At 32.3% G+C, this 15,483-nt stretch overlaps 1 protein-coding gene across 2 annotated transcripts; it reads right to left on the reverse strand.

Moving 5' to 3' along the window:
• Window positions 1-4,809: 4,809 nt before the first annotated feature.
• Window positions 4,810-9,551, reverse strand: LOC11416368 (cytosolic Fe-S cluster assembly factor NBP35). Of its 2 annotated transcripts, none has more exons than XM_024775357.2 (4): window positions 9,371-9,551; window positions 8,725-8,781; window positions 8,527-8,628; window positions 4,810-5,937 (listed from the first exon to the last, which is right to left on the reverse strand). In XM_024775357.2, the coding sequence occupies exons 2-4, from the start codon at window positions 8,759-8,761 to the stop codon at window positions 5,009-5,011; spliced, it is 1,068 nt and encodes a 355-aa protein (XP_024631125.1). In that variant the 5' UTR covers window positions 8,762-8,781; window positions 9,371-9,551; the 3' UTR covers window positions 4,810-5,008. The 2 variants fall into 2 exon arrangements, with proteins under 2 accessions (XP_024631125.1, XP_003589206.1); XM_003589158.4 differs by having other exon boundaries at window positions 9,345-9,551.
• Window positions 9,552-15,483: the final 5,932 nt, after the last annotated feature.

A 15,483-nucleotide genomic window follows, 5' to 3' on the forward strand; every position in this document is an offset into this window, starting at 1 on the left:
ATAGTTTCCCTATCCAAAGCCATATGAGCAAAACAGAATTCAGCAAGTTTCTGCAATGTCAAAAAATCATATGAGTAATTATAAATTTACCAAATATCATGGTAAGTGAAATATAATATCAAAAAAGTTATAAATTTACCAAATATCCAGCAGTAACATCATAAAGACTCATAATCTTTTCATAAGTCAGCTGAAAATTAAACACATCATGCACAAATGGGCGTGGGACAACCCAGTCAGGGGTGACTGGCACAGCAATACGATGAACCCTAAAATTCATTGGTGGTTCCAAGGTTAGATACCGAATCCTCTTACCAAAAAATAACATAAACAGAAAAAAAAAAAAAAAAATAGTATGAATATTCACCTATTAGCATATGATAGGAAAGCATTGCCTGGACGTTGTGGTGGTGAGCCAGCACTGAAAAGGGACGTGGACTCCATACTTGAAAAGCTTGAATATATAGAAGGCTAAATCCTTTGATATGAAACCACAAAACATTGGAAAAATGGGAGGTATTGAATAACGTTTTGGGAAACCAATAGTTGAGGGATGGTGGAATACAATAACCGTCATTCAATCAATGTTTTGAAACTAATCAGAAATGCATAGATAATAGAAGTTGTATCATTGTCTTGTGAATTATGATAACAATAACTACGGCACCGAAAAAAAAATCACGGCATAGCATTTCCAATAAAATAGGAACAGCAAGGCGCTAAAAGTGAGTAGAATTAGGGTTGGCACACTTTGTTAGCAATATTATTCATATCAGAAATAAATATGAAGTATGATATGATTAGAAAGGAAAAAAAAAAAAAAAAAAAGTAGTGAAGGCAGGACCCCACATAAGTTTTTGTGTATAGGGTCCACGTTGCATTACATTAAATAAGTGTTCTTTCGGCTGAAATAAATAAATATAACATCACCAAAACAGCAAGTAAAGGAAGAAGATATGGAGAACATAATCTTAACTCCTTTTTGTTAGTATATAAATTTGGCATTTCCAAAACCATATCCCAGCCTAGCTTAGAGAGAGTAAATAACACAGTACATATAAGATAAAATGATTGTCTACATCCCTATAGTTAGAGTTAGAGAGCCAGATCAGTTCAAGTTGAAGGGTCTGCCACAAAACATAGCCATGACAGAAAAGCAAGTAAGGGATATATTGATGAAAGCAGGTCGAAATGGAGATGGTAGCTTGAGCAAAGGTGAGCTTGAGAAAGCTTTCAAGGAATTTGGTTCGAGGAATACTTGTTGGAGAGCCTTTTGTTGTCTTAGAAAAATTGACACCAACCGTGATGGAAAAATCAGCAGGGAAGAGATTGATTCTGTTGTTGATTATGTCTTAGCATGGTTAGAGTCCAAGAATTAGTAGTAATGATCGCGTCCAAGTTTTAGTTTTATTAGATTAGATATAGACCCAAAGTCCTTGTGAGTTTAGTTCACTGTTAGTGGGACAATGTATAATATTTGTATGGTCTGAGGTTCAAACCTCGGCCACTACAAAAAAAGATATATACCAAAAATTACCTATATTACATACATATAGTGGCTTCATATAAAATTAATCTTGACTTAATATGAGATTAATAATGAAATTGTAGATTAGCTTGATCTTCTCATTCTTCTATCAAATTCTTTTGTCTTTCACTCTCGTCTCATTCTCTCGAAAAAGGTCGAAATTCTTTTACCCATGTTACTTACATTGTAGTCATTTAAAACCGGCCACCTTTAAATTTAGTCAAGTACTATCTTTTCTTAGCAAACTTTAGTCAAATATCTTGTTAAATGATTGAATTCCATGACTCACTCGTAGAGTACCCCTCCAAAAAAATAAAACTCACTCCTAGAGTTACGGATGTGGTTTTGTTGCTATAAAAAAACATACGGTTTTATACATTATTCAATCACGATCATTGATATGAGATCGGATAATCCAAATTACACATTAATTTTATAATCTTAGTCATTGATTCAAATCAAATGGTCCTGATATATTGTTGTCTGGCTGTAACAACATGAAATTCTAGTTAACATTTAAAAACATATAGAATTATTCGTAAAACTTCAGTTCGTCGTGGTCTTCCTCCTTGTAGACCAACAAATATATTCCCATCCTCATCATCACTGACTTCTATAATTGCTTTATCGGTGTTGTAACTACTTTCACTTTCTTCATTAGCAAAACCAAAACAATCAAACTTTGATTCAACACTTACAGAATTCGAGTCGGATGAGATCCCTATCGGGCTAGATGTTAATGGCGGCTTAGTTAAATCCAATGAAAAGGAAACTTTCTGGAATGAAAACATAAATACATACATGGTAATCTAAAGCATAGTTATTTAAGAATTATCTCATACCCTTAAACAATTTTCATATAATAAAAATTGTTGTTTGTGTTATTAAAAAAAAGAATTTAGATTATATTTTTTTTATTATATTGTTGGTGTTATTGAAATAGATAATTATGGTTAATTTGATTTGCTATAACTTGAAAGCAACAAACATTTATATTTTTAGTTTTAATCAAAATCAAAATTTCATAACTAAAACATCGTTCATAATTTTCAAACGTTAGTGTTGCCCGTCTTTTCGATAATATATATAAAGTAAAGATATGTTGAACATATATAATCCAATTAATTAATGGATATGAATCGAATATCCTGATCTTTTTGCTAGTATAAGTACCGGCATTTCCAAAACCATACCCAATTCAGAGAGAGTAAATAATAGAGTACTAGCTAAAAGACCTTAACAATATGCCTGTATTCATCCCTATAGTTAGAGAGCCAGAGTTCAAGTTGAAGGGTCTGCCACAAAACATAGCCATGACAGAAAAGCAAATAAGGGGTATATTGATGAAAGCAGATCGAGATGGAGATGGTTGTTTGAGCAAAGATGAGCTTAAGAAAGCTTTCAAGGAATTTGGTTCGAGGATGCCTTGTTGGAGAGCTTCTTGTTGTCTTAGAAAAGTTGATACCAATCGTGATGGAAAAATCAGTAGGGATGAAATTGATTTTGTTGTTGATTATGTCTTAGTTTGGTTAGAGTCTAAGAATTAGTAGTAAAGATCACAACCAAGCTCTAGTTTTACTAGCAATGGACCTAAAATTACCTATGTTATGTACATACAGTGGCTTCATGTAAAATTATTAATCTTCACTTTTTATGAGATTAATCAATGAAATTGTAAATTAGCTTGATCTTCTTATTCTTAATCTATATACTATGGAGTTCTTTTGTCCTTAACTCTTTAGTTTCTTTGAAAAAGAGGTCTAGAAGTAAATAAAATCTCATAAATAATTGGTCTAATCATGATTCAAACTCGTGTTCCTTTGAACTATTTGTTCTTAAGTGAAACTATAGATTATTAAAATTGTTAGTAATTAACTTGATCTATCTCTTTCAACTATTTTCTAATTTAGAGTTTGACCAAAAAGTAAAAAAAAATAAAAGACAAATTATTGTTCTATTATTGTGATTCGAATTCGGGTTCCATGGAATGAATTGTTTTTAGCTGAAACTCATAACTCTATAATTTCATTAATAAAGATTGTTTTTCACATATTGAAAGTATTAAAAAATCTACACGGATCTCGTCAAATTATTCCATGAGAATATTTAAAGACATTCACTTTTTATATAATTGTTGGTGTCAACAATCACAATTCACCTTATGTATATCTTTTAAGGTAGTTATGCTTAAAGTCAAATATATTTAGTGCAAGTTTTTAGGATTTAATTCATATATATTTTTATTTTAAAGAGTTTTTAGTTTTTACATTCACAATCACTCATACTCATCATATTATTAACAACATTTGAATTTTATTGTAACTATTATAGAAATTAAATCAATGGTAATATATGATAATTCTTAAATAAAATTAATTCAAAATTTAAAATAATTAAACATAAAAATCATATAATTAATAATTAAATGCCAAGTTCTATACCCATCATCATTCAAAAAGAAAAAGTTCTATACCAGCCAAATTTTAGGATGCTAGTGCTCACCGTAAAATATCACTCCCTTTGATGGGGAATTCTAGTAGTGAGTTATGGAATCCAATCATTTAACAAGATATCTGACTAAAAAATTGAAAGGTGGCCGGTTTCGGATGCCTACAATGTAAGCAACAGAGATAAAATAATTTTTTTACTAGAACAAAAGAGATAAATTAAGAATAAAATAACAAAAGAATTATTTGAAAAAAGACAGATTCTCATTCACTCCACCACTACCACCAGACCCATTCATTATCGTGCCTTCTTCTATTTAACACTCTCTCATATGACACACTCTTATAGGCAACTTGAAAGAAGATCAAAACCTATCAATCAAATATTTGAAAATGCCTGTATATGTCCCTTCAGATAAACTAAAGAGAGTGCCTATGGATCAAATCAACATTGAAAGAAAAATAATAGAAAAATTGGAAAAGGCAGATATCAATAACGACGGTCGTTACACAAAAGAAGAGCTAAAAAAAGCTCTAAAAGATTTAGGTTCTTACTATCCTGGATGGAGGGCCAATCGTTGTTTGGTTAAAGCTGATTTCAACAAAGATGGAGAAATCAGTGGTGAGGAAATTGATACTTTAATTGATTATCTCCTTACCCGTGGTTTTGGAAAGAATTATATGTAGTTTGTGTTTATGTTGATTAATTAATTTTAGGACTATGCTTATATACATACATGTAACGCAGATGAACCGGATGAATCTAATTAATTCTTCCTGTGTTGTGATATGCATGCATACTTACTGCTCTTAAAAATAAAATAGCTAATTATGTATAATATGCATGAATTTTATCTTATAGTTTCAATCCAACTTGTCTATGAAAGTACTACCTTATAGTAAGATCTTAGCTTTGTAAACTCAAATAACAGATCTTTTTAGATCATCTTCAATGATAAATTTGTAAGAAACACAAAATTGGTTTTCTATCAATTAGGTTTCAATTTACAAACATGAACATGAACTAAATCTGCTACACTCCATTACTTGCCGTCATTGACAGCCCACTAGTTTCCATCAGCTTATCTATTATCTTTTGTAAAGCTGGAGCACTCACGACACAATCCTTATCTGCAAAACACGATCTACCTTCTTCAGCTGCCTTGCAAAGCTGTGGATCTAAAGGAACCTTACCGAGAAAGGGTACCGCCATCTCGTTACACATCTTCAACGCTCCACCACGGCTACTATCAAATACTTCACTGCAGGCGATCAAATTCAGCATTTCAGGCGCTTTTTCTTTCATGTATTCTGATATCCACTCCGTAACATCTTTCATCTCACCATTATCTGTAATCTTCATAAACTTGAGATTTGAGATGGGCTGGGAGAGGCCACTCATATTCTCCACAACCCCAAGAACTTTCACTCCGACTTTCTTGCAAAAATTCACTTCTTTTTTCACATCAATAAGAGAGACTTGTTGAGGAGTGGTAACTATGATTGCACCGTCTACATTAGCAGCATCTAGGCATTGAACAATTGAAATATGTTCATCTGAGGTTCCAGGCGGAGCATCAACAATTAGAAAATCAAGTTCACCCCAATAAACATCTTTTAAAAACTGCTTGATAAGCCCATTTTTGCGTGGACCTCTCCATATAACAGCTTCGTCTGGATGAGGAAGCATGAACCCAATTGACATGACCCCAAGATTAGACTCAACATAGACAGGAGACCAACCAAGGTTGCTCTGGTGTATCTCTTGACCTTCTAGGCCAAGCATCTTTGGGATGCTTGGACCACAAATATCAATGTCCAGAAGACCAACTTGAAAATCCCTTGCAGCTAACGCAAATGCCAGCTGGGCAGAAAATGTGCTCTTGCCAACACCTCCCTTTCCTGACAAGACCAGTATCTTATGTTTCACAGTGGCCATTCTTTCAGCAATGGCAACCATATCTGCAAAAACCAATGCAAAAGAACAGTGAAAATGTCACCTAAATGCTTAAACATGAAGGCAATTTGATTTCTCAACATTCTCAATTCCATAAAACTAAGAAATTATCCGAAAACAGCTCAAGTGTCGTACAGAAAAAATATGACATCAAGAAAGTAGGTATTTCTGCCAATTTCCGTTAAGAAAAAATATTATGTTATCACCGTTAACTTTGAAACAATGGCAAAATAAAAGGATCCAGAGAGAATATTTATAATCGGTTTCAGAGGAAAAACATGCTGATTAAATATCTTGATCATTCTTCAAACTATTATCGGAGAGAATGCATTATATAAATCAAGTCTAGCTAATCCTACAAGCATGTCCAGTGAAAGCATGATAGAAAGACCACTAAACAGTGAAATGTTTTTTTTTAGAAGGCAAAACAAGCTAATATTATAAATGATCAAGCACAAGATCTGCAAGAGTAAAAAAAATACAAACAATACTTCTAAACAAGGCTTAGAGCATCTCTAATGGGGGTTCCTTACTTAACAAGGACCACTCCCCATTAAGGACCCCCCATTGGAGGAAGAAAAAATGAGTCCCTATAAAGCAACGGCAACTATACAAGGACCCTCTCTCTCCTGGGCAACTAACGGGCCCCACGTGTAAAAGAAGTAATAAAATATGTACTGGTTGGTCCCACTTGCAGAAGAAGTAATAAATTATTTTTGTATAATGATGTAAAGTTAGAGGGACCCTCTTTCTTCCACCTATCTAACTCTCTCTCCGTTGAATCAACCCCTAACACTACTCCATTACAAGCCACCACCAACTCCTTTTCCTATTGAAACAACCCCTAACACTACTGCAGAGCTGTGGCATAATGCTATTTGATGCAGTGTTTTACACACATCTTGTCACAAATCAAAGATGCAATATGATGGGAAACCAAAATTTAGAAGCAGAAATCGAGTATAGAAATAGATCAAACAATGGAAAATAGAGTGTATTTATTTGATGAATGAAAACTGTACAAGGTAAAGAATCCCAATCTACACCAGAGCCAAGCTCCCCAGAGAAGGAGAAAAATCTCTCAGCCTAACCGTAATGGTTCACTCCAATATTCCTCAGTCCCCATCAATCTTCACTAGCCTCACTCACCATTTATACAACTGAGGCATAACAAACCTGCCAACTAAGCAGCCTACCACACTCTTTATTTCATATCCTAACCACACACTTTATTACAATATACCCCTTTTTACTTATCAGCCCTCACTCGGGTCTCCATCAAACTCTGTTTTGAGAGCATGTAGCAGATGCTCAAGGTCAACATCCCTTCCCAATGAGGAACACAGTGAAGTAAACAAACAAACTATGGTTCGAGTATTTTGTTATAGCTAGATGGCTTAAGTCTTCATCAATGAAGCTCTTGGATACAGAGGTGCAACAAAAGCTCTTCGATGCAGGCAAATAACCCCATCTTTTTCCTGAGCATGGAAGCATTCTATTCTGGGAGCCTCTAAGTAGGTGTTCAAAGTCCATCACCCTCCCACATGAGCAACACACTAGCTATGGTTTAGAACTTTGAGAATTTTACTATGACACGTTTGCTAAAATTTGTATCTTCTAAAAACACAAGGATGTCTACCACCTAACGAGGAATTCTATTTCCTATCTTTTTGTGTGTTGTCTCTTATTCTTTCACTTTGTGTGAGCAAATGCCTACATAATGTCACTTTGTTTCCCTTTCGTAACTTCACCATTAGGCAAGTGTGGAAATCAGTCTGAAGCTATTATAATATATCAATTAGCATCTCTAGTCATGGATTATTAAGTTGGATTGAATGATGTCCAACACGTGGTTCATTTCATAGTTGTCAAAGGATCTCCAACTTCACAAATTGAACAAATCCTTTACACAAAACTATACCCACTATCAAATGCCCAAGGAATTAATAACCCTATAACAAGACCAAACAATAAACAAACTAAGCAAAACAATATCACATAAAATGTTTCACTAGTCCTGACTTTAAAAATCGTCATACGGCAATGCCATGAACTATGAAAGAGCTGATTTTATTCCATTTCTTTGCTAATCAACCCAAATAAGCAATGAGAATGATGAGCCTAGAAAGAAATCACACTACACTGTCTAGTACATAAGCATCAAGGTAAAAAAATTGCTCAAAAACAGTCCCAAATCCTAGAACTTTTGTATGGTTTTTGAACAAGCTTATATAAATAAGGACTTGTTTCAATTGGTCTATTTTAGCTTATCTACTAACATAAGCATGTGTGACTTGTGAAACTGCTTATGGACACAACTTACGACATATCCACGCAGGCACACACTGTTTTCACCATATTTTAATATACTCTACGGGGTAACTTACAAAAACGGCTCATAGTTTATATGAAAACAGTTTGACTTTATTTTATCATCTGTTATCAAAATAGCTTATATATAAGCACCTACATGGTAAACGATTAAGTGCGTTTAATTAAACTTTTCATTAAAACAGGGCCTAAATCGTGTAACTATAAGTAGTTGACGGTTATTGAAAATAAACATAAAAGCATAAGATAAAGGCGGAACCAACCAGGGTCAGGTCCTTTAGGGGCAGTGGCACAAATTTGCTGATTTGGGCAACCTTCACATGCATCAGATTTTCCAGCAGAATCAGACTGAGGACCTGGGCAATCTGTAAATGCCACAATACAAAAAACACAAGAATCAAAGTCAATGGAATATATAGAAACAGCAAAATTCAAACACATAATAATAAATATATTCATACGCTCGTTGGCATCCTCAGGTATATCTCCGTTCTCCATGGAAGCTCTTCTCTTGTGTACTATTAAAAGAAAAGCAAAAAAATCAATTATTTTAACAAACGGTTCGGTATCAATTATTTAAACTTAATCCGGATTAAATGGATATGATTTGGTTTTAAAAATATCCCGATTTTAAGACCAAATTTTACAAAAAAAAAAAAAATCCAAATTTTGTTAAAATAAGAAACATGCATGTCTTAGAAAAAAATGCACCAGCAAATTTACAAAAAAAAAAAAAAAAAAAATACAAGCTACAATAATCATTGCACAATTAAACATGCATCTGAGACTCAACTCAACAATGATATGGATGTGATTGACAAAGACTTTACAAATGGCAGCTGCTATAACATGATAGTTTTAGAGTAATCAACACTTCAATCTAAGGAAAACAGACTTGCAGGCCTACAACTAAAACTTAATCCATTTTGATACAAACTGCAAAATAAAATGATTTAATCACAGAGAACTATATCAGATTTGAACAAGGAAAAATAACAGTTAGATAAAAGCTTAAGCATAGTTCCTAATAATTGAGTTAGAACTTGTAATTGCAAATGACAATTTCAGTAAACCCTAATACCCAAATGATAGAACAAATTCTGAAACCTTTGTGGGGGAGAGAGTGATGGAAACAGTGACAGAGGGAGCGAGTGATGGCGGTGAGAAGGTTCAGCAGCGAGTGCGTGGCAGAGGAGGTTCGATTGAGAGGGATATCTGTGAGGGAGAAAAGAGAGGTTCCACTGAGAAGAATGAAGAAAGGTTCAACTGAGAAAAGTGAGACTAGTTTTTTTCTTTTTTTTTTCCTTTCAAAAAAAAAAAACTAGTTTCTTTTTTTCTTCAAGAAACCAGCTGTTAAATTCACACACATTACGTGTCGATAAGTTTGGAATCTGGGATTCGAACTCCGACTCTTGCATAACTTATCCTTAATTACAAACTGAGCTACACTTATCGGACAATAATTGTTAGTCTTTAATTAATAAACTAGTGTATTTACCCGACATTTCCCTGGTTAGAGTTAGACATATTCAAGAAGATAAAAAAATTATATGTATGATATCCGCAAATAAAATTTATCACAGATTGATATACGATTAATATATTAATAAATACACACAAATATAATAAAATATATCATATTATAAATACTCGTAAATTTATAGATGCACATGCAGATAAAATTAATTGGATTTAGTAAAAATATTAACACATATATAATAAAATTAACTTTTAGGAATTTGTGTTATTTCTGTTGAGATATTTTTGTTACATAAAATATTAGGAATTCAATGAAAAAGTTAAGTAAAATATTTAATAGATAAGATCAAAACTTTGTTGAGATATTTATACCAAATCAAATATTGATTTTAAAAAATAGAAAAATAATAAAAATATTGTGAATATACGTGGAAGTGACACGTGGCATAAAAAACCTTACTTTATATATATATATTGATTGATTGATTAATATCGTATGTAATTTGTTGAGATATTTCTGTTAATAGATAAAATTAAAAGTTTGTTGAGATATTTAATATTGGTTTTAAAAAATAGAAAAATAATAAAAATATTGCGAATAAACGTGAAAGTGACACGTGACATAAAAAACCTTACTTTATATATATACTATTAATATAATTTATTTGTACCAAAAAAAATGATTTATTTAATTTAACTATTTAACTAATTAACTAATAAATATTCTCTTGTCAAAAAAAAAACTAATAAATATTCTAGAATTCCTAGCTCAACTGACAAATGCCGAAATTGCAAGGCCGGACGTCGTGACCCGGGTTCGAACTCAGGACCTCACAGTTGTTTGTGAGTTTAATTTCAATGGATTATCACTTCATCTAAGACAAAAAAAAAAAAGTTAACAAATAAATAACAGAGGGAAAGTTAATTCCATGAGAGAAAATTTTTACTTTGACAAAAAAAAATAGAAGGAAAAATTCTTAGGTCAGATGGTCAATCGACTGACTTAAGTAAATGACTTAAGAAGTTATTTGGTCAACCTAACGACTTAACGAATTGATTATAAATATTTTTTTCATTATATTATCAACCTTAAGTCAGGTAACCTTATAACCGACTTAAGAAAGTTTGAAAAAATTGCGAAACTACCAACGCGTCACTTGTTAAGACGGGTGCCAGCGCCAACTGACTTAAGCACGATTCTAAAAAGTATTTTTTGTACTAATTGTGGGAAGAAATTATGGGGTTGTAGAAACTACAGAAATTCGAGTGTCAAAGGATGTAGCTACTTTAAGTTAGTTGATGACTATGAAACACAGACAAGGACATCGGACACGACACAGACACTGACACGCCGCCACAGCTAATAATTTGAAAAAAAATCACATAATTCAGTGTAATTATAAGTGTCGGTGTCGTGTCGATGACGGACACAACACATGTCCGACACCGGGATACGCCTAATCCGAGGAGTGTTCGTGCTTCATAGATTAATGAAGATGAGTTATGGATGAAAGGGAATTGAAGATTGAAAAACCGGAGAAAAAGGCTAAGAAGTTGAAGATTAAGTTATCAAGAACAAGACAATGGTTGATAATGGCGCTAATTTTTGGATTTGTATATTTTGGTCTTTGGAACAATGTTAGTTTGCAAAACCACATCCATTTTGAATGGATTTTATTTAAAATAGGAACAATGATGTATGTTGTTATGAAGAATGAGTGTAATTGCTAGTTTTGTTTTTAGTATGATGAATGAATGAATGTAATGGTTAATTTTGTTATGAAGAATGAATGTAATGATTTGATGAATGAATGAATACAATGGTTTGTGAAAATAGATGAATAATGTTGACAGGAATAAGCTTATAAGCTTTACAAATTATGATCTTTCCAAATTAAATGTTGACGGGAATAAGCTTTACAAATTATGAGCTTTCCAAATAATGTTGATAGAAATAAGCTTATAAGCTTTACAAATGTTGAATGAATAATGTATCATAATTAGTGAATTTGATATAAGCTTTACAAACGTTTTTTTTGTTAAACGTGCCTTGCTTCTGAATTTAATAAGGAAAACATTTTTATTTTATTTTTTACAACAAGGGAAGCATTGTTAATATATATATCCATATTAGTTTATTCAAGAAAAAAAATGTCCATATTAGTATTGAGAATTTGAGATTGATGAAATTTCATGGTGAGAAATTAATGCCGCGTTACGCACATTAATATTTTCTTACACATATTTGATAGAAGAATTAACGTCAAGCAATATATAAGTAAGAAGATCCTAAATTTTAATTAATACCTTAAGATTTTAAGTGAATATGTGGTGACCACCAACTCTCATTTATATGATCGCGTTTAACCCAATATGATGATTCAACCAAACCTGACTCCCCTTGTGTATCCAACATTATGGAAGTGTGTAAATGTATATGAAAAGTGAAAACTCTTTATGATTACTTTTATAGGAAAATGCTTCCTATAGCGAAACATTTCCTCCCGAATGCATCACGATTGACTTTTAAAAAGTAAAATTTATCACTTTTCACCATTTTTCAATGTCATATTTCTATTTTTATTTCGTTATCCAATGCTCCAAGGACAATGGTTAGCATTCTCCTTAAAAGAATAATAACCGACTACGTAATTGATCTTGATTTTCTTTTTAGTTTTGTTAATAAATTATTATTAGAATTATTTTGAATTATAGAGTAATAATGAGCAGGCTTAGTACCTACTACCTACCATATTCTGGCCTCTGGCGTGTAGGCGTAGCTTTTCTTAGTTTGCATGTTCAGAAAATTGGTCAGAAAAAAAGCTATAAAAAGACGGTACTCTCTCCGTCCCGCAATAAATGACATGTTTGAAAATGTGCAATTTTGACATAATTTATTTTAACCATATTTTTCTACTAATATACAAAGATAAATAATATCATATAAGATGTCGTTAGATTCGTCTCGATGAGTATTTTCAAAATATCAAATTTTCATAATTTTTTCCAATATATTATTCAAGATATTTAAACTCAAAATTACGCATTGGTATGCGTAATTAGGTCAACTAGATCACTTATTAAGAGACGGAGGGAGTATATTTTATTGTTTGCAACCGGTGGCAACTACCACGTGTCCTTTAAAATGAAATTTTCCCCTCATGAGAAACAACTTGACTGTCCGAGGCTAAACGCCACCTCCAAAGACATGTGTATTATGTTACAGTTCAAATTAGAGGTGCATACCTTTTTTATAGGACACTTCGTGACAGTGGTCCATATCCACCAGATCAAGTTGCTAAGGAACTTGATGGTAGTTTTGCCTTTGTTGTTTATGACAGCATAGTTGGAACTGTTTTTTCTGCACTGCTATATTTGTTACTCTACCATGTTCTTTGTCAACAATTCTTCAAAATCTCAACCCATCAATGAATGATGTTTGTTTTTTATGCAGGGTTCTGATGGTGGATTGAAGTTGTACTAAGGTATTGCAGGCGATGGATCTGTTGTGATCTCGGATGATCTTAATGTTATACAAGAGGGTTGTGCTAAATCCTTTGCTCCTTTTTCAGCGGGTACTAATTTTTTTAGCCATCATTCATACCCATTTATCTTGAAAACAAAATCCCTTCAAATTGGTCAAATTACATCATTACCAACATGTGGTTTGTCCGAGTGGTAAGACACCGAGGGATTTAGATTGTTTGCAGTTACAAATCTCACACATTCACGCACTAAACATATTGATATTTTTTAGATCAAGATCATAGCTTTGGATTTCAAGATCAATATTTAGAGTTAAAAAGTTGCTTGTTTTCTATTTCGTCCGATCTCGATCCAACAATCATTGATGTGTTAACTGTGTGAATTTGCGACTAAAGCAAATCCAAATCAGAGACTCAGACACTTCAAATAAGTCTTCAAAAGCTTCATTCTTAGCTCTTTTATATGAATAAAAATCAATTGTAAAAGAATTAGTCTCCTTATTGTTTTTTTTTTTTGAATAATAGTCTCCTTATTGTTGTTAAACAAAAGTAAATACTTGGTGTCTATAACATGTTTATAAAAACATTATGTTTTAATTTAGGCTAGTATTCCAATTAATTTTATTTTTAAAATAATAATTAAAGCACAACCCTCAAATACATTCAAGGGAAAGTAATAAAAATAGTTTTGATATTGATATGATTAGTGTTTAGTATGCAATAGAGCTTGAAAATTTCTAGTTAAATTCTTGTGCAGCAACTATGGTTTACTAATGTAGATTTACCCTGTGCAGCAACTATGTTTTACTAATGTAAGATTTACCATGTGCAGCAACCATGGTTACATGAATAGTTGGTTCCTAGAGGATTGTTTTAAGAGGTAATTGTTTTAGATGTGTGGAGTTTTTACGGGATCTCCTGCTAGTTGTGTTCTTAGCTTTCTGTTTGGTCTTGGCGTTACGCGAATGGGCAGCGCTTTTGAATTGTTCTTGCTGCTAGATTTTGCATGTCTTGTGCAAGCTCGATATCTAATAAATTTGTTGATTTACACAAAAAAAATAGTTTATTTTATTAGTTTTCTGGATTGTATGAATATTATTGAAATATTTATGATTTTGTACGAAAATTCCATAAATTATATGAAATTATGATGATATGTCGTTTAATTAATTTGTGTCTTTTTAAATTTTATTTCCTTAATTTATTTGTGTTATTTAATTTATTTCTTTAATTAAAATAAAAAGTGGGAATGGATAAATAAATAAAAAATTGTGATATACATTAGTGGGGGAAATTTCCCTCAATAAAGCAAATCTGCATAATCAATTGACGAAACATTACTGAGGGAAAATTTCGCCAGTAACATTACTGAGGGAAAATTTCGCCAGTAACATTACTGACGCCAGTATTATTGAGGGATCGTTTTCGTCAACAAATCCACCAGTAATGTGTATTACCGAGGGATATGATAGTACTGATTAATTCTGCCAATAATAACCAAAATTGTTTCAACCGCTATTGACATGCATCAACTACTTTGTTTCACCGAGTTTCAGATTATATATATTAACCTCAAATTGATAAACCATGTGACCAATATTGATAAACGACACTTATGTCAAGATCATGAGTAAAAATGTATGGTCACATTCACTTGTTTATCTTTCAAGTTTACAAAGGAGTTTAACTTATCAAGAAAAGATATTCTATTACCCAAAAAGAAAATGGGTGGCCATCACGTATTCACCTGTGTGACCTTTTCTGTCGACTCATTGTGTCGACAGACTTAAATTGCTCTTTGTGGTCTAATCATCATTGGTGTTTGACCCTTCGAATTCGGTTTATTTCACCAATTTATTCCCGTATTGTCAAAAGACATGCATTTAGTGTAACTTTATAAATCAATCTTTCCTCCACCTGGACGAGTTACTTAGAACTTGAAGAATAAATGAGAGAACTTGAAGAATAAATCACCCTTTTGAGAGATAAGTTCTTGACCCTTGGTTAAATATAAATAAGTTTTTTCAACAAAAGTGACAAGTAAAAAGGAAGATGAGATATTAACTTCAAATCGAATAGTTATGCACACTCAAAAAATGAATATTCTTGTTCAATATATTTGACTAAAGGGTGACCAGTTTGGAATCCTATCCTGAAATTTAAAAGCAAAAGAGATTAGTTAAAGGAGGGAATATATCTATTTTATTTCAAAAAAAGACTTATTCTCATTCACTCACTTCTTCTATTTAACCCCTT

The sequence above is a fragment of the Medicago truncatula genome, chromosome 1 (assembly GCF_003473485.1).
Source record: "Medicago truncatula cultivar Jemalong A17 chromosome 1, MtrunA17r5.0-ANR, whole genome shotgun sequence".
Taxonomy (NCBI): domain Eukaryota; kingdom Viridiplantae; phylum Streptophyta; class Magnoliopsida; order Fabales; family Fabaceae; genus Medicago; species Medicago truncatula.